This window comes from Sinocyclocheilus rhinocerous, unplaced genomic scaffold, assembly GCF_001515625.1.
Source record: "Sinocyclocheilus rhinocerous isolate Xijiao unplaced genomic scaffold, SAMN03320098_v1.1 scaffold1024, whole genome shotgun sequence".
Classification (NCBI taxonomy): Eukaryota; Metazoa; Chordata; class Actinopteri; order Cypriniformes; family Cyprinidae; genus Sinocyclocheilus; species Sinocyclocheilus rhinocerous.
This window is the reverse complement of record NW_015655417.1, coordinates 430,844-455,410: the sequence shown is the minus strand read 5'-3', so window position 1 is coordinate 455,410 and position 24,567 is coordinate 430,844. Positions and strand designations below refer to the sequence as shown.

At 38.5% G+C, this 24,567-nt stretch overlaps 4 protein-coding genes and 1 pseudogene across 5 annotated transcripts in view; 1 reads left to right on the top strand and 4 right to left on the bottom strand.

The window, feature by feature from the left end:
* Positions 1-4,757: 4,757 nt before the first annotated feature.
* Positions 4,758-6,798, top strand: LOC107718296 (insulin-like growth factor-binding protein complex acid labile subunit; annotated as a pseudogene).
* A 2,138-nt stretch (positions 6,799-8,936) lies between these two features.
* On the bottom strand, positions 8,937-12,729 carry LOC107718275 (oocyte zinc finger protein XlCOF6). The gene is made up of 4 exons (XM_016525281.1): positions 12,526-12,729; positions 11,867-12,089; positions 11,707-11,780; positions 8,937-10,966 (listed from the first exon to the last, which is right to left on the bottom strand). The coding sequence occupies exons 1-4, from the start codon at positions 12,700-12,702 to the stop codon at positions 9,311-9,313; spliced, it is 2,130 nt and encodes a 709-aa protein (XP_016380767.1). The 5' UTR covers positions 12,703-12,729; the 3' UTR covers positions 8,937-9,310.
* Positions 12,730-13,356: 627 nt separating this feature from the next.
* Positions 13,357-17,101, bottom strand: LOC107718276 (zinc finger protein 2-like). 2 transcript variants are annotated; one of them, XM_016525282.1, is made up of 5 exons: positions 16,860-17,101; positions 16,515-16,707; positions 16,306-16,382; positions 16,132-16,216; positions 13,357-14,911 (listed from the first exon to the last, which is right to left on the bottom strand). In XM_016525282.1, exons 1-5 carry the CDS (start codon positions 17,007-17,009, stop codon positions 13,470-13,472), a joined length of 1,947 nt encoding a protein of 648 aa, XP_016380768.1. In that variant the 5' UTR covers positions 17,010-17,101; the 3' UTR covers positions 13,357-13,469. The 2 variants fall into 2 exon arrangements, with proteins under 2 accessions (XP_016380768.1, XP_016380769.1); XM_016525283.1 differs by having other exon boundaries at positions 16,132-16,207.
* An 863-nt stretch (positions 17,102-17,964) lies between these two features.
* Positions 17,965-19,593, bottom strand: LOC107718295 (gastrula zinc finger protein XlCGF57.1-like). The gene is made up of 2 exons (XM_016525317.1): positions 19,581-19,593; positions 17,965-19,483 (listed from the first exon to the last, which is right to left on the bottom strand). Exons 1-2 carry the CDS (start codon positions 19,591-19,593, stop codon positions 18,072-18,074), a joined length of 1,425 nt encoding a protein of 474 aa, XP_016380803.1. The 3' UTR covers positions 17,965-18,071.
* Positions 19,594-20,366: 773 nt separating this feature from the next.
* Positions 20,367-24,567, bottom strand: part of LOC107718302 (zinc finger protein 883-like) — a 5,102-nt gene continuing 901 nt past the window's right edge. The window contains exons 2-5 of the mRNA XM_016525324.1: positions 24,003-24,210; positions 23,806-23,909; positions 23,633-23,717; positions 20,367-21,994 (exon numbers count right to left, since the gene is read on the bottom strand). Of these exons, the coding sequence (XP_016380810.1) occupies positions 20,556-21,994; positions 23,633-23,717; positions 23,806-23,909; positions 24,003-24,210 (1,836 nt within the window). The 3' untranslated portion in view covers positions 20,367-20,555. The remainder of the gene's footprint in view (positions 21,995-23,632; positions 23,718-23,805; positions 23,910-24,002; positions 24,211-24,567) is intronic.

Genomic DNA, 24,567 nt, shown 5'->3' with positions numbered 1-24,567 from the left:
GTCACAAAACTCTGGACTTTTAGTAGTACCTAGGATATCTAAGTCTTCCTGATAATGTCCGAGGCTCAAACACACTCTCTCTGTCTAAATCTAGATTAAAGACACATCTCTTCAGCCAAGCATTTACATAATGAATCACATACCCTTGTTCCCAGTTAGATCAGATAAAAGTCACAAACATATTTTTTTGTGTGAAACGTTATGAACAGCAGCTACGCTAATTCTTTTCCACTGCCTTTCTGTTCCTACACCGGGATGCCCATCTAACTATATAACTAGAGATTACGCCAGCTCCAGCGTGGATCCAGCCTCATAGAAAGACTTCAGATGACCAACACCTTTGAAGAGATGATGCTGACCCCTGCAAGGACCCCAGATGACGCCAGCTTGAATCGACATGCACAACTGCCAAAATTTCTCTATATTGTAATCATTATGATCACACTTGTAATAATCACTTTAATGAGCTTCTGCCTAAAATTAATTCATGTTAGCTAACTGTATGATTCTATTATCTTTAACAGTTAATTTGTGAAACGAACATTACTCTGACACATTCACTTCTGCTTTGTAATGTAGACACATGCATTTTTTGTAAAGCTGCTTTGAATTGAATGTTCCGTCCCACACTTAGTGCCTTGGACGTTTTCATCTCAGGGTAACCCACCATTGCATCAGAGCCATGGCCCCTTGGAAAACCTCTTGCCTGTTTTAATCAAGCGTCCCATTGGGACTGACCTCCAGAAAAAAGGTGGTCATGACAGATGACTCCAACTCAGGATGGGGTGCTCTGTCCAAGGGCAGACCGCCGTCCAGCTCCTGGTCAAACCTGGAGCAGCGTTTACACATCAACTGCCTCGAGATGATGGCAGTTTTTCTGCCCCTAAAAACCTTCCTGCCACCACGTCCTGGTCCGCTCGGACAACATGACGGTGGTAGCCTTTATAAATTACCAAGGCGGTCTTAGGTCACGCTCCCTTCACAGGTTGGCTCTACGCCTCTTTCTAGGTCATCAGAAGGGTCAGTGAAGTCAGATGCTCAGTCCTCCTGGTGGTCCCACTCTGGAGGAATTAGATGTGGTTCCCTGAGTTGATTCAGCTGCTATCAGCAGCCCTCTGGTCGATACCACTGAGGGAGGACCTTTTCTAGCAAACGAAGGGCATGATTTGGCATCACCGGCCAGAGCTGTGGAAACTTCATGTTTGGCCCCTTGACGGGAGTCTTTGCAGCTCCCTGCCAGTGTAACTAACACCATTTTGGAGGCTAGAGCTCTGTCTACAAGACGTCTCTGTGCCCTTAAATGGTCAGTCTTCTCTGACTGGTGTCCAGCACTGAGCGAGGACCCATACTCCTGTGACGTGTCCCACGTGCTAACCTTTTTACAAGAGCTATTGGATAAGGGGCGCACCCTTTCCACGCTTAAAGTGTATGTGGCAGCCATCACAGTGAATCATTCTCACGTGGCTGGCCAATGAGTCGGCAGAAACAACTTAGACGTTAAGTTTCTGAGGGGAGCTCGGAGATTAAGTCTGCCTCGTCCTCATACTGTGCTGACTTGGGACTTATCTATAGCCCTCAGGGCCCTATGGGGCCCTCCTCTTGAGCCACTCCAGTCGGCCGACTTGAGGCCCCTGTCACTTAAGACTGCCCTCCTTTTGGCTCTAATGTCGGTCAAGCGAGTGGGTGACCTGCAAGCACTGTCAGTCAGTGTTTCCTGTCTTGAGTTTGGGCCTAACGAGTGCAGAGTCATCCTCAAACCAAGACACGGCTATGTGCCGAAAGTGCTCTCCACTCCGTTTAGAGCACAAGCCATCACCCTTCTGGCGCTTCCTAATGCAGATGGTGAGCAGGGTCCCAATCCACTCTGCCCAGTTCGGGCTCTTAGAGTGTATGTTCAGCGGTTTGGCCTGCTTAGGCACTCAGAGCAGCTCTTTGTGTGCTTTGGAGGCTGCTCTAAAGGGCTGACGGTTATGAAGCATCTCGCTGGATAGTGGATGCTATAGCCTTGGCTTACGCCCCAGCATGCTTGCAGTGCCCTATAGGTGTGAGAGCCCACTCCACCAGAAGAATGGCCTCCTCCTGGGCTTGGTCCAGTGGGATTTCTATTGGTGACATTTGTGTGGCCGCCAGCTGGTCCTCGGCATCTACCTTCACCAGGTATTATGACTTGGACGTCCCTGTCCTGCAGACACGGATTTTGTCCGCTTAATTCTATCTAATCCGCTTATAAGTGGAGAAGGTTATGTTATGTAGTCCTCAGCCTAACTTGGGTTTCATTATTGGCTCATGCTTACAGGAGCCCTCAGTAAGAGTGCTCTGGGGCTGGGCTCGCAGAGCGGCATCGTTCTACACTTGCTTATAGCACGGCATTATTGGATGCATTCCCCATAAGCGTCAAGCGACACAATGGGAGAGACCATTCAAAAGGAAACCCTTACTAATGTAACCTTGGTTCCCTGAGATAAGTGAATGAGCATTGTGTAGGCTGCCATGCTATAAGGCTGCATGCGAATCGATGACTGTCGCTTCAGTCAAAAGATTCTGGCGAAATGGCGCTCAGAGCCAACTTATATAGAGGTCGGCTCTTCACCTTTTGGTGGGTTGAAGCGCTATTAGTTCGTGCAGCTAGCTACACGAACGTGAACAAATCAGGCTTCAGTATCAGAGTAAACAGGAGTTTCCTCATAAGCTCAAGTGACGCAACACTCGTTCCCTTATCTCAGGGAACCGAGGTTACGTTAGTAACCGGAGCATTCTCTAATCTCAGTACTGTTTGTTTATGGGCAGGTTATGGAGTCAGTCACGGCATCTTGGTCTGAGGCTCGCAGCCCATCACCAGCTCAGATTTCAGCAACACACCGGCACGAGAATTGGCACTATTTCAATGAAAAGGGATAACAGAGAATGGTTGAATACACTTGAATTAAAATGTTATTTTTAAATATTAAATTTTTATTTCTATATGCTTGATAAACGAGTTTAAATGTATGTAATTTTGTAAACTATGCTGTATTCATCCAAATAAATTCAGTTTGTCTTATATTTTTGTCCATGGGTGTTCTTGCTTACTAATAAATGTTCACCTTTTGATTATTACTGCTGCCTTTAGTAATTATGTGTGATTTTTAATTTCCAAGTCATTTTAAGCCAGCAATATAGTAATTTTAAAAAAAAATAGTTGAGTTAAGTAAAACGACCCAGCATGTTGGGTGAAACATTTAACCCAACCAGCTGGGTCAAAACAACCCAGCAAGTGTTCTGTCCAATATTTAACCAGCACTGGTTTTTAACCGAGATTGTAGCTTCCTGAAGGGGGTCCTTTACAAAGGACCATCATATTTGCATTATGAGTATAAATAAATAAAAGTCCATTATAAGGATGTGTTTGATATTAATATGATAAACAGGAAAACACAGACAAAAAGTGAAAAGCAAAACAAAGATAAACTTATATATTTGGCCTGTGACTGATTAAAGCAATAGTTGCTTCAGGTCATGATACCATTTAATAATGTAAAGGTCACAAAAGAGTGGCTCTTCCACAATGTCTTGATTTAGTCATTTTATTGTAATAGATTATATATTTATGACAACTGTTGTGTTGCACAAACTGATGCTTAACATAATTCGGTAACAGATGGACCTCCTAACATACAGTATACTAATAATATTGCTGATACAGTCCAGAACTTACTATTTTCTGGATAACTGATAAGCATTAACTGTGTCATGGCTAATTTGGACTGACTTGTTGGACTATACTGGACATTAGCTAAAACATCTCCCACAATATCTGGAGACTGTCCAGGTCTGACAAAATATCAGTAATTTGCTTTTGAATGAGCAAAGAAAAGCCATCATTCATCTCAACTGCGCCATCTATTGGTTAATAAAGGGCAGTATAGTGGATTAATTTATTTCCCTATTTTGTCAGACTGTGAATAAAGAGCTTTCACATCATTTAAGGCAAGTATGAAAAAAAAAAACTGAGAAACTGACTAAAAAAGGATTACATCTGCTTGAAAACACGACTCCACCACCCCCTAACTCAATGCTTTATTTATTGAGGCAAAGCTTGTTAGTGAGCTGAGAAGCACCAGTTTTTGCTGTATATGTAGGCTATATATATATATATATATATATTTATGTATGCATGTATTTCATTAAAAACTTTAGCAGTAACTGTCAAACAGTTCATTCACCTGTTTGTACTGTTTAGTTGTCGAACGTGTTTGCTGAGTTTACCCAAGCTGTGGTGAGATTTATGTTGTGGTTAAGAAGATTTTTTTTTCCAAGAACGCATTGCATATGACATCACATGTGACAGCAGTTGTTCTGCTGACAGGTCATTTTTTTGATATTCTATTGTGATACGGGATATTTGGCTTTTACAAGCACTCTGTTTGCAGGCCGGATCTTTGTGCAGGTAAGTCTGTCTACATGCATTAAGAGTAATTTAAAAGAGATATCAATGTAGCTGTTTCATAAATTGTGTGTATATAAACATATAAGCACATTATTAGATTTTTATATGCTACATGATTAACAATTTATAATACTAATGAAAAATTTACAAATTGGTGGCTGAGAATGGATCTTCTGCTAAAAAAAACATGCTTTCATTCTGTCTCATAGCTCACTGTCAGTTGTTTAAAATGAAATTGAGAACATTTTGAATATACATGTATGCCCGGTTTCACATTGTGTCACAATCTAACTTCTAGTTTTCTGGGTTCCTGCAGATTACATCATTAAAAATGTTTTGGCTTTTGTCAATGGTTTTGGCTCTCATCACAGTGGTTGACACCTGTCCGATACCCTGCAAATGTGAAGATATTGACATCATAATGTGTTCGGACCAGAGACTTCTGGAGATCCCTCTTCTGCCTAAGAGTACCAAGCAATTATATGCTACACATAATATGATTCAAACTCTCCCAGATGAAGGTTTGGAAGAATTGTTGGTTCTCGATCTCACCAAGAATGTCTTCAATTTGTCACTCAATACCAACTGGCAGAACATGAGCAATCTTACAAAGCTATTTCTGAGTGGAAATGGACTGAGTACATTAACACCAAGACAATTTCAGGGGCTGCTGAACCTCCACATGTTGGATCTCAGTGACAACTACATTAAAACTCTTCCTCGAAAGTTCCTTTATAGTTTGACCAAACTTCAAGTCCTTATTCTGAATATGAACAAGATATTTAGTTTATCCTACGGGGTCCTGGACGGAGCTCCTGCTCTTACGGACTTGCAATTGAGAAGTAACATGATTGAGATGGTCGAGGTGGGTGTGTTTGAGAACTGCACACATCTAGCAAAACTTTATCTGTCAACGAACAACCTAAAAAGTGTAGGCAATGGGAGTTTTAAGGGTGCCATAGGGCTATATCACCTCGATCTTAGTCAAAATGGACTAGTTGCCATACCTACCAGTGTCCTTCAGGACACTCTAAACCTCACTAGCCTCTATCTTCAAAGAAATACCATAACTTCAATTTCTGACAACATTTTCTCTGAGATTCCTGCACTGAAGCATTTGGATTTGAGTCATAATGCTCTTATTTCCATGTCCAACGGTTCCCTCAGAGGTCTTTCCCAGTTGGGCGCACTGGATCTGAGTTTCAATCAGTTGGGGACACTAACGTCACATCTGTTTCAAGACTTGGTAAAGCTTGAGAACCTTAATTTGTATCACAACAAACTGATGTCGCTTCCCAACGGTGTGTTCAACAGCTTAAGCAGGGTAACAGAGCTTCAGCTGGACAGCAATAACATTTTTGTAATTCCACCGGACATCTTTCACCCACTTTCAGCTTTGCATGATCTACAACTGGACAACAATCACATTTCGGAGCTCCATTCACACACATTTATGAAGCTGAGTAAGCTTAAGCATCTCGATCTTACCAACAATGACCTTGTGAAGATTCCCAAGCACCTCTTCAAAAGGACACGTCATCTGAGGGATCTTAACCTGGAGAATAATCATATTCGCTACATTCCAAAATTGTCCTTTAAACACTTAGTCAGACTACAGACTCTGAAACTCAATAACAACCACCTGGCAAGACCCTTTGCAGAGCTACTGACTAGTCTTAAGTCATTTACGAGAGTTATGGCTGAATAAAAACCAGATAGAAACCATCCCTATTGGATTATTCACAGGTCTTACAAACCTGAAGTTTCTGGACTTGTCCAACAATAAATTGCGTTCCATCTCTTCTGATACCTTCAAAGATCTCTCAGTATTGAAAGAGCTGGATCTGAGATTCAACACTCTTGATAAACTTCCAGATGATGTCTTTACATCTTTGAGAAATCTCAAAAGGCTTCACCTGGAAAACAACCAGCTCACACGCTTGCCCACCAAAGTGTTTTCTGCTCTATCCAGATTGGAAGAGCTCCATTTGGACAGAAACTATCTCCAGCACATTCATCCAGCACAGTTTGAAGGCTTAGTGATGTTACGCGAACTTGATATTAAATTTAATCAACTGCGCTCAATGGAAAAAGGGACTCTGATGCCTTTAGGAAATCTAACGCTTATCCATCTTAATGGGAATCCATGGAATTGCTCTTGCATGTTCATTCTGTATCTAAGTCAGTGGTTTAACAATAATACTCACTTAGTAAAAACTACACCCATGTGCTCATCTGGCCAACATTTTTCCTATCCAGCTCTTTTCCCGTCTTCGTTATCACAGCATTGCACAAGTTCTGCATGTTTCTCTTTTAACACAGAAAAATTAACAGTTCTCATTGCTTTCTTTCTGGGTTTTCTTTTTTTATAGACCTATCTATGTGCTAAGCTCTTAGATCTGTATTGTTAAAGTGTTGAGACAAGAAAACACCACTTCTTTATGCTTAAAATGATTTATGCTTTTGACATCTGAAATGCAACTGTTGGGATCACAGGAGCAATATACATGAAGATATTCCATAAATACGCTGAAATATGATTTATCTGAGATTGAAAGTTATACATTAATATTCCATAAAATAAACTGCTATGCCAAATACTTTACTTCTCAGAGAGTGTGTGGCAGGATTATGCATTTTAAGGAGGCCACATGCTGAAGCTGCTAGAGGGAATTTCCACTTACTCATTTCAGAACCCAGAGAATCAGATTCACTTGCATTCACTCATCTGGGTGTTTCTAAGACTTTTATATAGGTCTCTAAACAAGGATGTACGACCGGACGCAAACTGTGGTTGTTTTTCTGCAAAACTAGGTTGATAAAATTTTCTGTATATGCTTTTTCATTTTACAGGCCTAGTTTGTCAATAAAATGTTCTAAGGATGAGTAGAAACGGACAAAAAAGATATTAATTCAAATTTATGAATAAAAATTGCTGGATTAAGTTGTAGTAAGTAATTTACCTACATTTGACAAATGTTTTGGACCTCATGCATGTAGAATTTTAGCCCACCCTTTTCCATAATTTAATCACTGTAATTTGTAGGTTTTAAAAGTAATCACACTACTTATGTAGAGGCTGGCTTTACTAGAAGATTAATAGTCTATTCAGGAAGGGTAAAAGATGAGGAAATGCCTTGAAACATCTACATCTAAATTATATTTGACTAGTTAGTGTTGTCTTTAAAGTTACAAAGTTGTAACAGTTTTTAAAATAGAGTGGAATATCCTATACAATAATGTTTTGACTGTTTATGGGCCCAACTCAGTATTAGTAACAGTATTGCCTTAACTAATATTTAAAGTATGTAAATTCAAAACAAATGGGGGTCAAATCAACACAGTACTGTTACAGATCATGTAACCAACTAGAACCGGCTATATTTTATTTGATTAATAAATCATCATGATCCCTTTTATCAAAATGTAGGATTATTTCAGGATTGTCAAACTCAATTCCTGGAGGGCCGGAGCCCTGCAGAGTTTAGATTCAACCCTAATTAAACACACCTGATCCAACTAATCAAGTCCTTCAGGCTTATTTGAAAACTACATGGTATGTGTGTTTAAGCAGGGTTGGAACAAAACTCTGCAGGACTCCGGCCCTCCAGGAACTGAGTTTGACACCCCTGGATTATATGCATGTTGCTCACAGTTCTTAAAGGGATACTCCGCTCAAAATTTAAAACATGACGAAAACGCATATTGAAGCTCACACGAGAAGTGATGTGGAAGCACAGAGGACCATCCCTTCTCACAAGAGATTCACAACGTGCTAACTTTTGCGTGAACTCATGTGATGGTTTATAGTTAAAGTTTGGGTCGAAACGTTGTATTAATAAATTCCTTGGGAGCAGTCTTATCAGTGTGCGGACAATTTTTTGTTTTGTTTGTATTTATATTATTTTTGTCCTGCACCTGAGCCTTCGGGTTTTTGGGATGTGCACGCTTTTTTTGTATTTTTGACTAATAGTTAAAGTTTAAAATAGTATTTTTCCTCACACACACCAATGGTTTTGTTTTATAAGACATTATTTTAACAACTGGGGTCAACTGGGCTACAGATTACCGCTGTGTTTGTTTTGCGTGGTTTTAGAAGTGTCAACTTTGAGGGTACACTTACATTATATGGACTCATAGAGATGGATTATTTTTCGAATAAATCTCTGTTTGTGTTCCACAGAAGAAAGTAAGTCATATACATCTGGGACATCAGGAATGTGAGTTTAACTATCCCTTTAAGTTTGTCATCAAAGTGAACTGAAAAAATCCCCAAGAAGAAACACTGTGTCAATAATTTAATGTTCTGATTTGATCAGAACAAGTTCCCAATCCACAATCTTATCACTGTTCTTTTTCATGTTAGCTTTTGTGAGCAGTAATGCCAAAATAATTTCCCTATTTTAAAAATATAGCCGAACAAGGTAGCAAAACTAAAAGAATGACAGACCATTTAAATAGACACATATTAGTATCAAAAGAATATTAAAAGACTAGATCACTAGTTGGCATGTTGGCTTTGATTTATTTGTCAAAGTGTTTAGAGATCATTTAACATCTTTTACACTGAAATATTTATATCTAACTGAAAAAATCAGCATATGGAAATTAAGACGCACGTAACCCTGTCTGATCTATTTGGAACCGTTAAACTGTGTAACTTAAAGGGATAGTTCACCCAAAAATGTAAATTCTGCCATCATTTACACACCCTCATGTTGTTCCAAACCTATATGCCTTACTTTCTTTCATTGTAAAAGAGGATATTTTTAGAAATGTCTTTTTTTTGTCAATACAATAAAAGTCAGTAGAGAGGTTTACATCACCATATCAAGAGTAAATGATGACAGAATTTCCATTTTCAGGTGAAGGATCCCTTTAAATTTATACACATTTATGGCACCTCAGATTTCTGAGATAAGCAAAACTTTTCCCACACTTGTCACACACATATTGCTTCTCTCCTGTGTGAATATGCATGTGAGCTTTGAGTGAATTCGACTGGTTAAATTCCCGCCCGCATTCGACACATCTGAACGGCTTTTCTCCGGTGTGTATGCGCTGATGTCGACGGAGATTTCCCAAGGTGCAAAAACCTTTCCCGCACGTGTCACAACTAAAAGGTTTTTCGCCTGTATGTGAGGTCTGGTGAGCCTTAAGGCTGTTCTGCTGCCGAAATGTCTTCCCACACACCAAACAGATATAGGGCTTTTCTCCTGTATGAATCCTTTCGTGAGTTTTCACACCAGCAACACTCTGAAAGGACTTTCCGCACAAACAACAGCTGTGTTTGTCAGTCACCGAGTGTTTGTGCTGGTGAGATTTCAAGGTGTTGATGGAACCAAGGGTCTCGCTGCACACTGTACAATTGACCGGCAACTGTCCCTCGTGAATCGGGAGATGCGTTTTTAGGGCGTTTAAGCAACCCAAGACCATCCCACATACAAAACAGTGGTGTCCGTTTTGTCCCGCGCGCTTTCCCTCATGCAGCTGAAGCAGAAACTTCTGGACAAAGCCCTGACTGCACATTTTGCATTTGTGTGGTTTCTCGCCAGTGTGTTTGTGCTGGTGAGATTTCAAGGTGTTGATGGAACCAAGGGTCTCGCTGCACACTGTACAATTGACCGGCAACTGCCCCTTGTGAATCGGGAGATGCGTTTTTAGGGCGTTTAAGCAACCCAAGACCATCCCACATACAAAACAGTGGTGTCCGTTTTGTCCCGGGCGCTTTCCCTCATGCAGCTGAAGCAGAAACTTCTGGACAAAGCCCTGATTGCACATTTTGCATTTGTGTGGTTTCTCGCCAGTGTGAGTTAGATTGTGTGCCTTCAGTGAGTCGAGCTGGTTGAAACTTCGCCCGCACGTCTGGCAGGTGAACGGCTTCTCACCTGTATGAATTCTCTGGTGGCGAAGTAGGTTGTTACGAAAGTGGAAGCTCTTCCCACATTCGTCACATTTATGCAGCTTCTCTTTCGAATGCACGACCAAATGCTTCCTGAGACAATAAGCTTGATGAAAAGACTTCCCACAAACTTGACATGTAAAAGTCTTGTCTTCGTTATGAATCCTCTGGTGACCCTTCAGCTGTTTGTGTTCGGTGAAGGTCTTGCCGCATTGATTGCATACATAAGGGCTCTTGTCAGTATGAAGCTGGTAGTGTACATCCAAACTGCCTTTACTGCCAAAACGTCGACCACACTGCGAGCACCTAAAGGGTTTCTCTGCTGCCACATGAATGACCTGATGAGCTCTCAACAGAACAACCGAGTCAAATTTCCTTCTACATTGTTTACAGCTGAGCGGTTTACCTTTCTTCCGACAGCTCACGCGCACACCTCTGCTTTTTGACACGCTTACACTTCTAGATACTTTCACATTATCCTGAGTCACAGAGATGTTTTTAGTATTTTGCAGTCCAGGGCAGCTGATGTCCGCAGCATCATTGTCCTGCAACACCACAAACTGAGGATGGTTGCTGTTTTCTGAAGAATCCACTGACTTTTCTTCCCTAATGATCGCGGTCTTCTGTGTTTTAGTGGGCTTTTAAAAACAGAAAAAAAGAACAATTTATGTCAACACGAAAGAAATGTATTATTGCGGTATACACTACTGTTCAAATGTTTGGGGTCAGTAAAATATTTTGTAATATTTTGTGGTGTAGATTTTGTAATGTTGTGAAATATTATTACAATTTAAAATAACTCTTTTCAGTTTGAATATATTTTGAAATGATTTATTCCTTTGATGGCAAAGCTGAATTTTCAGCACTCATTACTAGTCATTAATTGACATGTTCCATCAGAAATCATTCTAATATGCTGATTTGGTGCTCAAGAAGCATTTCTTATTATTATTAATGTACAAAACAGTTGTGCTGCTTAATATTTTTGTGGAATTTAGTTTATTTTTATAAAGAGTTCTTAGTCTTGAACCAATCCAACAATCTCTGAGATTAATTAGACATTATAAACTTTAATTGTAATTGATGTAGCATTGTAAATGATTTAATCAAATAATGATAAATGGTGTTTAAAACTACTGCCTCATAGTCATAGATTATAAGCATAAAACTATTTATTTGAACATAATTGCAAAATATTAAAATATTTACAATTAATATTAAATTCATTTCAGAATGTAATGAGAATTATTTTTCTGATCACTATTTAGAATTTGGGTATTGTAGTTCTACACCGAAAAACCATCAGTTAGACATATCAAAAAGAGATTTTTACTTTTAGAACCAAACTGTTGCACTCTATTATGCGTTAATGACTTACTGTTTTCACATGGTCAGTGTCTATGATCTCCTCCTGTCCCCAGCTCACAACAATGGCAATTTTCTCCGCAGAGACTGCAGTGGCACAGCAGATCATAAAACTTAAAGATTTGCTCTGAGAAGCACAGTGGTGCGGATGAAGCATAAGCATTGAATCTCACCTAGAGAATGTTGGTCAGTGGACTGACTTCTTTGAGGACAACTGCCGGTTAGATTAGTCTCTCCTTGTAGAGTCTTGTGCTGTTTCTCAGATTGATTCAGTCTTGTTTTCAAGCCATCCTGTGCACTCGGAATCATTTCATGGTGCAGAAGTGCAGAGAAAAGCTGGCATATTTTCTCCACAGCTTCCTTTGCGTTACGTGTTAACACAGAGTTCAGCTGGGTCTCAAATACAGGAACAAATCAATAATAAATTAGCCTAAATTAACATGTCATTCAGTACGGATTAGCTACAGGACCTGACAGGATAATTTTTTCTTACAATAATTTTGATAACAGGATTGTTATCCAATGTCTCAGCTAAAGTAATGCAGTCAATTTGTAAACAAACTGAGAAACTGGAATGAAATGATTTTGAATGAAATGGGTGTCACAACTTTAAGGAATGTTACAATTTTTAACAAGGTTACAAAATGGTAAATATTACGTTTAAATGATCACTTTATCTGTGACTCTGAGCCTCAGAGATACTTGTATTTGATTATTCACTAAACACATTTAATTATATGTTAATTAAATCCTTCAGGTTATGAACTATGGCTTAAATACAAACGCAGCAAGCAATAAATACGGTCATTTCGTGCACTTTTCCCACACTTACTGTAAAGTCCAGGGTGGCTGACTTGTCTGCTGTAATTTGTGGAGGTTTGCCTGAAGAGTCCACGACTTTCGTCATTTCATTGACCGTTGCCTTTACGAGTGTCTCCAGAACAGAGACAACCTCAGACTCCAACAACGACATTATTCTCCTGTTGCTGTTTTTGGTGCCTGAACTCATAATGTTCTCTTGTATTGAGTAGTGAAGCACTTGTGCTCACTGCTGCCCCTCACTGGACTGGAGTTTATATGCAGCACAGTTGTTGCTACATTACGTTTGACAAAACCTTATAGATATTATACAAATATATTTAATTTTAAAATAAATGTACACACAATTCTATAAATACAGCATCTAACTACATAAATTATATATTTTATATTTATATATATATTTTTGTGACCTATTTGAGGTTTTGTTTAAGGTGACAAAATGAAGAATTTTTCACTGAATATTGAATATTTACAGAATTTTTGAATATTTTATGACAGCAGACGCAGTAAAATGCCCTCATGTTGTTGGGCATTTTACAAAAAAAGGCTTTTTTTTTTTTGCACAAATCACAATATTCAATTAAAATCTAAAATCGATATTTTAGGTTGGATATTTATATATTTTAGGACCTGAAAAAAATATAAGTAGACTCACAAGTCAAGCCATTTGTATTATGTTTATTATAAGACATTTGATTTGATTTATACAATGGCTTTTAGTTTTATATCCTTGATTAAACAAGTGTGTGTTTTTTTCAAATTGTGACATTCACAAAAACAATTAAAATGTAATGTTCAACTATTTCCTTCCAAAATTACAAGGAAAACATTTTATTTATTTATAAATAAATAAATACAGTCAAGCATTTCATGTAACTTTCACAAAATTATTTACAATCCTACATGAAATTCAAGCACCTGTTGGTAGACATTAGTTCAGCAGTCTGAAATCTCTCAAAGTGGAGCACATTTGTGATCTTTGCAATTTCTCTGATAGGCAAAACTTTTCCAACACTTAGTGCATGTGTACGGCTTTTTACCAGTGTGAATGTGCATGTGTGCCTTCAAATTGTTGGGCTGTGTGAAACTCTTCAAACAAATGTCACAGGTAAACGGCTTTTCCCCGGTGTGCACGAGCCTGTGTCTTTTCAAATTGGCCGATAAATGAAACGCCTTCCCACACGTTTCACACTTATGAGGTCTTTCACCGGTATGAGTGCGTATATGCATCTTCAGAGAGCTCGACAGCTTGAATCTTTTTCCACACAATACGCATTTGTGAGGTCTTTCTCCTGAATGCAGAAACATATGGGTTTTATACGAAGCCCTCAGAGAAAAGTCCTTACCACAGATCTCGCACTTGAAAGGTTTCTCTCCCGTGTGAAGCTGCTCATGCATCCGGAGGGAATGCACGCTGCTGTACCTTCTGTCGCATAACGTGCACGTATGAGGTTTGCTGTTGTCCGAATGCAATTGCAAGTGAGCTTTTAACGCGTAGGCAGAGCTCAGGAACTTCCCACACACGTCGCAGCGCTGAGCGTTACTCTTATCTCCCGGATTTCCAATCTGATTATGTGTTAGAATGTGGTTCCTCAGGACGTAATTATACTGGAATGTTTTCCCGCACATTTCACACATAAATCGCTTTTCTCCGTGAACTCGCATGTGGCCTTTCAGAGTGCTTCTCTGGTTGAATCTTCTGCCGCACACCTCGCAGACGTACGGCTTGTCGCCGGTGTGAACGAGGATGTGGCGTTTTAGAGTCCCGGAAAGTGCAAAACTTTTCCCACAGATGTCGCACGTGTGTGGCCTCTCGCCCGTGTGCACGCGGAGGTGGTGTTTTAAAAGTTTATGGTATTTGAAGCTCTTATTGCAGTGGCTGCATTTTATCGGCCTGTCGTTTGAATGAATTCTCTTGTGGTAGTTCAATGTGCCAATCAGGGAGAAACACTTTCCACAGGTGTCGCATCGGTACGGTTTTTCGCCCGTGTGCACCCTCTGGTGCATGTATAAGCTTCTTTTGATTGTGAATCCCTGTCCGCATATTTCACAGGTAAACGGTTTGACGTCGGCGTGAACCAGTTCGTGCGCTGCAAGATCTCTGAAGCTCTTTCCGCAAGTAGCGCAGGGAAATTTCTTCTTCTCGAACTTCTGCGAGTGTTTGCGAAGGTGAGTCTCTAGCGCTCTCAGCAGTGTGAATTTCTTCCCGCACTTTTCACAACTGTGAGGCCTCACGATTGAATGCACACGTTTGTGCTGCACGAGAGAAAACATCTTTGGAAAGGCCTTTCCGCACTGCTCACATTCAAAAGACTCTTTCGCTTGTGGAACTTTAGGTTGATTGGTTGATGTCTGCAACACACCTTCCTGATCTTCAGACCAACCCCTGTCATCAGCTGCAGGTGAAATAAAAACAACATCAGGGTCAATCAACATCAATCATGGTCTATTCATATATTCAGATTAGTACATTTAAAATAATTTACACTGATAAAATAGTACACAACATAAGCAAAAATGTGCATCAAGTCAGTCAATAAGGTCAATTTCAGGCTGACTTTCAGAAATGAATACAGCTCTTTCCAATATATAATACAAATTATGCAATATGTTATATTTATATAATAAATTGAGATTTGTTTTTTTATTATTTAAAATGGAGGTCTAATGCTATTTCATGCATTCTGACTTATTTACACAGTTAAAGAGTTGGATTCTCATGCTAAACATGGCCAAAGTTTCAAAAAAATGAGTTGGACGTATGACAGAGTATTTCTGTGCCAAATCCACTCCTTCATGGTTTGAATAAGTTTCGGAAAGTTTTTTTTTTGACTATGGCTCTGTATGACGTCATAAAGGGCGGAATTCCTTGTATGGGCACTTCTCCCGGAAGAGCGTGCGCACACAGCAACCAGAGCAAGAGCACGCCCATCAACATGCTTCATTCCTTAATTCGTTAGTCATAGTTAATTGAAGTTAAAAAAAATGCTTCATTCGTTAATTGCAGACGATCGCTATGCAAAAGCATTGCGTGCTAAATATGATAAATATGATCAAACTAAAGACTCTTTGGAGATATGAAGAATGCAGTACTACTCTATAGGTACTCAAGATTAACATGAGACTGGCGGAACTGTGTGTGTTATGTCCCTTTAAAGAACTCTTGAAGATTATTAAAGTTTACATTTAAAAACTTTAGCATTTAAACATTTAAAAACTATAATACACATCAACGTTATTTTAATACGAATTATATTCATTAGTTTATATACATATATTATTAATATTTTAATTAGCCTTTATTTTTATATTTTTTGTTTTTTTAAAGTTTGATTAATTTTGTTATGTGTTTTTGTTATTTTTTCATATTTTTATTTAGCTTTAAAATTTATTTCAGTTTCAGTAATTTTAGTACTTAAACTTATTTTATTTCAGTTAGTTGCCATTAATTTTGTTTCTTCAAATATTTATATTTTATTTCAGCTTTATTTCAATTAAAAAAAGTTTTAAATAGTTTTAATTAGCAATATCAACACTGACATATAAATTAACACATGCAAGTGTGGAAAATGTGTAAGAGGGTGAGAAATTTCAAACTAAAAGTTGAGTCTCTTACCGTCACTGATGAATATTGTCTGGATGGTTTCCTCTCCTCTGTCCTCCATCATAAGACATTTGCTTACATTACTTTCCTGTGCAGGCTATAAGGGTCTCAACCAACATTTATCACACTGTAAGTTATATCTTTAAAAGAAGTTCCTCTTTAAAACTGCATTGTATTATTACTCACCTCAGTGCTTGAAGGTTGCTGGTGAGATGTTGTTGCTGGCTCCTTCAGAGGACTCACAGAGAGAGATACAGAATCTACTGTAAGAGAGGAACACAAAACAAAACAAAACAAAACTCACCACAAATACTAAGATAAAGGACGGAGAGTGCTAGAGTAAGTCTTCAGGCTCGCAACTCGTGTGGCCTGATATTGACATCTATATCAAGTACCCTGAAACTCTTGGTTATGGATATATGTTGCTCCACTGAGATCACGTCCCAACTGAGATGAAGTCTTCCTCGGGTCGTCTCGACCATTCAAACATAGTTGTGCTGGAACTGGTGCACTGGATGAACAGTATCTGAAGAGACTGCAAATCTTCTGCACTGCTTCTTTGGCAAACCTCTCCATTATGGAATTAAGCTGCATTAAAAAAAAAGAAATGCTACAATTAAGAACAAAAATAACACTATAAGAATAAAACATAATTCATCAGGCTGTAAAAATAAAGGAGGGTTCTCTCTAACATATTACAAAAATCCATGTTAAAATTCCTTAATAACAGACTTTCTTACCATCTGAATCTGAGTATTGTTCGGTTTGATAGTGAGACTGGATTCATCGGAGCTGCATGTAAAAGCCTTTCGGATCTCGTGATTAGCAGTGTCCGTCAGGACTGACATGATCAGAGTGGCTTGACTCTGAAAAAGCTCAAACCGGGCCATAGTGACCACAGTTAAGAGAAATGCAGCAAAATCAACTCAACTTGTGTTTAACAGCTGGTACTGCCAGATTGAGAAGAAAATAAACAAAACGTTGAACTAAGCAGTAAAGTACTTCCTCTTTGTTTTATTTTAAAATAAAAGTCTCTCAATGATCGGCATTCGCCATAAAAATTGCTTATGTTATGACTAACAAAAACAACGTAAGGAGTTTAAAATTCAGTGGTACATTGTTGAGGGCATTAGACTGTTTTGGATCAATTTGATCTTACAATGGTTTTGCTAAGACCCATTATAGACCTGTGACTAGAACAAATATACTTCCGAAACAGATTTTCAACATAAAAGTCGTTGAACGCTCTCTAATTACAAAAGGAATAATACAATTCCTAATTACGTTTCTCTTGATATCTATTTGCATGCTTAAGTTTAGTGATTTAATAACAAGTGCTGTAAGTTTATTTGAGAGAATTCAGAAACCATTCTTGATCATAAGTTGTTCTGGAATTTCTGATGACTGGATAAGGATTTTTAAAAACACTTTAAAAATATATATTTTATATCAGATAAATTCGCTAAGGAATTATTCAGATCATTTTGTAAAACAGTTTGAATATTCATTGAAAAGTTGAACAATTGATTCACAACAAGCTCTATAGAATTGGCAGTACCTAGCTGATGAAATCATTTATATCAGAGCACATCTAGAAACATTTAGATTCACTTTTAAAATGTCCATATTTGGTTATTTTCAATAACTTTCTCAGGCCTGGAAAACACAATGAACACAATATAAATTCCCTCATATTTTCAGGTTTTCCATCACCACGCCAACGTATTAACAATAATTACTATGTTTATTACTATGTGAACGTATCATGATAGTATTAATCACATTTTTTTATATATAGGTCCATATTATGCAATATTAAAAATAACAACAGCTTGTTCAGCCTAATGTTTTATTTAAATGTCTTCACAATGTTACCCAAACATTTGTCTAGGAAATATTACAATATGAAAAGAGTCCTGCAGTTGTTGTAAGTTCCTACCACAACATCTTTTTCATACAGGTTTGCATTTGTGATCATTGTAATGCCTAAGATATACATAATTCTTCCCACACTTCTGGTATGTGTAGGGTTTCACTCCAGTATGGATTTGCATATGTGCTTTGACATGGTCGAGTTCTGCAAACCCTTCCCCACAGACCTTACAGCTGAACGGCTTCTCCCCAGCATGGGCACGCTTGTGTCGCTTTAAATTTCCATACAAGCAAAAGCTCTTTCCACACGTCTCACATTTGTGCGTTTTTTCATCAGTATGAGTCTTCATATGCATTTTCAGAGAGCCAGACCACTTGAACGCTTTCCCGCATACTATGCATTTATAAGGTCTATCTCCCGAATGGCACAACATATGTGTTTTAAAGGACTTTCTGAGAGCGTAGGCCTTACCGCAGACCTCACACTTGAATGGGGTCTCGCCCGAGTGAAGCTTCTCGTGTATGCGAAGATTATATATGTTGCTGTAGCTCTTCTCGCACAATTTGCATGTAAAAGGTTTGCTGTTGTCTGAATGTAGCTGTAGTTGAGTTTTTAACACGGACTTGGAATTCAGAAACTGCTCTTCTTCTGAATTTCCAGTATGATTGTGTGATAAAATATGGCTCTGTAGCAAAAAATCATGCTGGAATGTTTTCCCACACATTTCACACTTAAATTGTGTCTCTTCGTGCACCCGCATGTGGACTTTTAAATTGCTTCTCTGGCGAAATCTTTTACCGCACACTTCACAGATGTACGGCTTTTCTCCGGTGTGAATGAGGATGTGGCGTGTCATAGCTTCATGATGCGCAAATGTTTTACCACAGATTTTACACGTATATCGTCTCTCACCGGTGTGCACAGGAAGGTGGCGCCTCAAATGACTCTTGCACTTGAAGCTCTTATTGCAGTGGCTGCATTTTATTGGCCTGTCATCTGAATGAAACTTCTTGTGGCAGTTTAGGGTGCCTATTAGAGAGAAGCTTTTCCCACAGGTGTCACATGTGTACGGTTTTTCGCCCGTGTGCACCCTCTGGTGCATATATAAGCTTCCTTTGACTGTGAATCCCTGTCCACATGTATCACAGGTAAACGGTCTGACTTCCTCATGAACCCGTTCATGAGCTGCGAGATCTTTGAAGCTCTTTCCACAAGTAGCGCAGGGAAATTTCTTCTTCTCGAACTTCTGCATATGCTTGCGGAGATGAGTTTCTAGCGCTCTTAATTGCGAGAACTTCTTCCCGCATTTTTCACAACAGTGCTGCTTTATGACCGAATGCACACGTTTATGTCGAAGAAGAGAAAACATCTTTGGAAAGGCCTTTCCGCACTGCTCACATTCAAAAGACTCGTTCTCTTGTGGCTTATCAGGTTGCTCGGCTGATGTCTGCAACACGCCTTCCTGATCTTCAGACCAACCCCTGTCATCAGCTGATGAAAAAACAACACAATAATACAACATTTGTTGATCATATAAGCTATTAAAGATTCCTCAAGACAGAAGTGCTTCAAAGATCACATGAAATGCCTTTTCTTACCATATTTCCTGAAACAAGAATTTGGGGATATATCAAAGGGCTTTTTTTGTTTTAAATATCAAATAGCCTTAAGTCTATATGAGTGGTTCTCAACCCTTTTGACTCAAAGACCCCCCTGTTGTCCAACACAATATTTAAAGTCTTCCCGATATAGGTTTTTCTGGTATTTCTGCTGTAATTATTACAAAGCTGCTTGTTTTCACATTTTTTTAATTAACAGAAACTAGACATATTGATATATTACCCTGTAAAGCTTGACAGATGAAATAATTACCAATCACAGCACACGCTGGCCCAGCTAACCAATCACAGCACACGCTGGCCCAGCTAACCAATCACAGCACATTTCGTATTTCAGAAGGCGGGCCTTCATTTGAAACAGGAACTATTCAGATGGTCCTCACCGCAGAACACAAGATCCAGGGGGCGAGGTTGGATCCAGATCCAACTCCTCCCACCTTACATATATCTAAACCTACCCGTCTCCACCCCCTGATCCCTAAACCCACCCATCTCCACCCCCTTAGATGTGGATCCAACCCCGCCCCCTGGATCGCCCCCGGGATCTTTGTTCTGTAGTGAGACTGACTATTCAAGCCGTTCATGCCAGACTGGGGAGAGAGGTGTTGTAATAATGTAAAATATGTGAAAAATAATGTGTTTTTCGAACAACCTAGTATGAGAACCTGTTCTAGTACACCCCCAAAACAAAATCAAGACTTTGTAAAAGAGCATAATAGGACCCCTTTAAAAATAATTTGGCCCAGGCCCAATTATTAATTGAATGAATGAAAATTTGATTAATACTTATCAAGCTTTCAAATCAAATGTAACACTGTCCTATTGTAAATATTTTTGTCTTAAAGACAAGAGAACCTTTATGACATCTGTCTGAAAGAAACGGCAAATATAAAGAAAATGGCACTGCAATTCAGGTCGCAGTATGCTTGAAGGCAACATATTTTTCACACAGGTATACATTTGTGATCATTGTAATTTCGACGGTATGCGTATTTCTTCCAGCATTTCTGGCACGTGTAGGGTTTCACGCCGGTATGGATTTGCATATGTGCCTTCACATGGCTGAGTTGTACAAACTTTTTCTCACACACCTCACAGCTGAACGGCCTCTCACCAGTGTGGACCCGCTCGTGTCGCCTTAAGTTTCCAGACAAGCGAAAGCACATTCCGCACGTTTCGCACTTGTGTGGCTTTTCACCGGAGTGAATACGCATATGCAGTCTTAGACTGTGGGGAAGCCCGAATTGGCTTCCACAAACAGAACATTTGTAGGGTTTAGCTTTGGTATGAACAACCTCGTGCATTTTCAAACCAACTTTCTGAGTAAAAGTCTTATCACAGATGTCACACTTGAACGGTGTCACCCCCGAATGAAGTTTCTCATGTTCCTTCAGCGAATACATGCTGCTGTAGCTTTTACCACAGACTTTACACATGTACGGATCCTTTTCCGAATGGAGTCTCTGATGCATTCTGAGCATAGCGGTCGAACTGTAGCACTTTCCGCATTCATCACAAGGGAAAGATTTGCCATTCAGTTTGGCTTTATCACTATGTGTGAGTAAGTGTTTCTGTAGGGCATAGTTAAAAACAAAGCTCTTCCCACATATTTCACACATAAATGACTTCAGAGCTCCATGTATTCCCATATGCCTCTTCAGAGATTTGCTCTGATAAAACTGCTTGGAACAGATTTCACAGACGTGCCGTTTCACACCGCTGTGCACAAGGAGATGCCTTCTGAGATTTGTAATGTGGCCAAACTTCTGCCCACATTCGTTACATATATGGGGTTTCTCTCCTGTATGCACAAGCTGGTGCATTTCCATTTTCTTTTCGGTTTTGAAAGTCTTGTCACAGAGGCTGCATTTCCACGGTCTGTCTCTGGAATGAGTGATCAGATGGCTGGCGAGGTTGCCTGAGTGTGAAAAGTGCTTCCCGCAGGTCTCACAACTATATGGTTTTTCACCTGTATGGATCCTCTGGTGTGCCAGTAAACTTCCCTTTACGGTGAAGCCATGTCCACATGTGGAACAAAGAAACGGCTTGACTTCCAGGTGGACACGTTCATGCATCTTAAGATTTGCGAAGGCTTTCCCGCAAGTTTTACAGATTCCTTTCTTCTCTGTGTGATACAGTAGGTGTTTCCTTAATCCTTTTAAGTATTTAAACTTCTTTCCGCACTGCTCACAACTGTAAGGCCCTTTTAAATGTCCACATTTGTGCTGATCTAGTGAGCGTCTAAAGAGACATTTCTTTCCGCACTCTTTACAGTCATATGGTTTTATCTTCTCATTTTTTTCGGATTTTGTACTTATTTGGTCTGCTTGTGTGTTTACTTCAGTTTGCTGGTCTTCAACAGAGGTGATGGTACTGTATTCACCTGCAAAACATTAACAGGGTTCCAGTTACTGAAAGCTACAATTATGTCTAGCTGGTTTAAAAAAGCCTACCACCTTTAAAATGTTTGGGGTCAGTAAAATTTTTTAAGGAAATTAATATTTTATTATCAAGAACACATTACATCAATCAGTAGTCACAGTAAAGACATTGATATTATTACAAAAGATTACGATTTCAATTAAATGCAGTTCATTTTAACTTTTTATTCATCAAAGAAAAAAGAATCATGGTTTTCACAAAAGTATTAAGCAGCTGTTTTCGACATTGATAACTGTTTTCAACATTGATAATAATAAAAAATGTTTCTTGAGCACCAATCAGCATATTAAAACACTTTACGAAGGACCATGTGTCACTGACTGGAGAAATAGCTGCTGAAAATTCAGCTTTGCCGTAGAAAGTTATTAGAAAAGTACAGAAGTTATTTACATTTTTTGGGGGAAAAAAAATCACAATATGGTTTTTACTGTATTTCTGATCAAATAAAGCATGAGCCATTGCTTTTACAAACATTTAATAAATCTTACTACCTCAAACATTTTTCCTTTAAGCCTAAATAGAAATATTTATATCAATAAAATTATTCATTAATTATATATAATTGTATTACGAGCACTTCCTGTGTTTATTTGCCTCTTTATGAAGAATCGCTTGTTGTATTCCCCAATTGTAAGTCGCTTTGGATAAAAACGTCTGCTAGATGAATAAATGTAAATGTAAATTATACCAAATTTAATTAATAACTAACTAGTGAACAGTTTTCTCATTTATGTTCATTAGCTAAAAGTAACTGTCTAGTTGATTTTAGTGAAATGAGATTTAATAAATCTTACTACCTCAAACATTTTTCCTTTAAGCCTAAATAGAAATATTTATATCAATAAAATTATTCATTAATTATATATAATTGTATTACGAGCACTTCCTGTGTTTATTTGCCTCTTTATGAAGAATCGCTTGTTGTATTCCCCAATTGTAAGTCGCTTTGGATAAAAACGTCTGCTAAATGAATAAATGTAAATGTAAATTATACCAAATTTAATTAATAACTAGCTAGTGAACAGTTTTCTCATTTATGTTCATTAGCTAAAAATAACTGTCTAGTTGATTTTAGTGAAATGAGAAAAAAATAGTAGTCTAGAAAAGTGATGGATAGGGAAAAGTGAGGCTATTTCAAAATATAGGATATAAACTAAGCATAGTGCATTTTGCATTATTGACACACTATTTTCCTAATTAATGCTGTTCAGTTGCTTTGACACAATCTGTATTGTTAAAAGCGCTATATAAATAAAGGTGACTTGACTTGACTTGACTTGACTAGTGTCTAATCAATCTTACAAATAAACACTGAGGTACTTTGGGTGTTCGTTGGTCTAGAATTATTGTTTTAATGTTGATGTGGTCCGCTGCCTGAAGAAATATGAAAACCACTGGTCTAGAGTCTAATATTTTATCATTTAATAATGCCAAACATATTGAAGTAAAGTTGAAATAAATAATCGCTTAATAATAGACAGATTAATTAATTAATTAACATTCAATCAATTACTACACTTTTTATACATATATTTTATATTTTATATACACATAAATAACAAAGCTTTGCAGCACATACCTATAAAAAAGGCTTGCACTGGGTTCTCTTGTCCACTACTTGATGATTCGGGACGAAATTTAGAAACGTGACCCTCCTCTGCACACTGAGAGAAAAAATAAAATCAAAACAAACGTTGTTGCAAGCATTTTAGCAAACAACACAGAGTTAAATCATTTCAACAATGAATTCACCTGCTGGCCTTTAACAGAATCTTGTGGTTGTATGTTTTCTTCAGGTAACGCAGTGAGCAAATTCGGTCTCTCCAGAGACACTGATGGAGCTACAGCTGCAGAATCTGAGAGGAGAATGAGAAATTCCTACAGTTAACATTGTAGTGGATTGAATATGACTTTATATATGACATTATAATACATGCAGGACATCTTACCAGGCACAACTTTGACAGTTTGATTGTTTTTTCTTTCTGGTTTTTTCACATGCTCCTTCACCAACTCTTTTACATTTATTACGCCGTCATGGTAACTTTTAAAACTCTTCAGCTGAGTTGGCTTAAGCGCAAAGCAATAACTGAAGACTTTGCATATTTTTTGAACAGCCACCTTGGTAAAGGTCTCCATCAAAGCTGTGAGCTTTGCCTGCAACAGATATTAAAGGCACAATATGTAATTTTTGCCACTGGAGGGCGCGTATTCAAAATAAACAAATAGACAAAGTAGCTTGATGACGCTGTGACTGAGTGTGGAATCATGAGAGTTGTGGTCTTCATCCCCACAGCCGATGCGATCCGACGGGACTCGGGCAGAAATCATGTTCATGAATGAGCTAATGATTTATTAAAGGGGTCATATGATGCGATTTCAAGTTTTCCTTTCTCTTTGGAGTGTTACAAGCTCTTGGTGCATAAAGAAGATCTGTAAAGTTGCAAAGACTAAAGTCTCAAATCCAAAGAGATATTCTTTATAAAAGTTAAGAGTCAGCCACACCTACCTAAA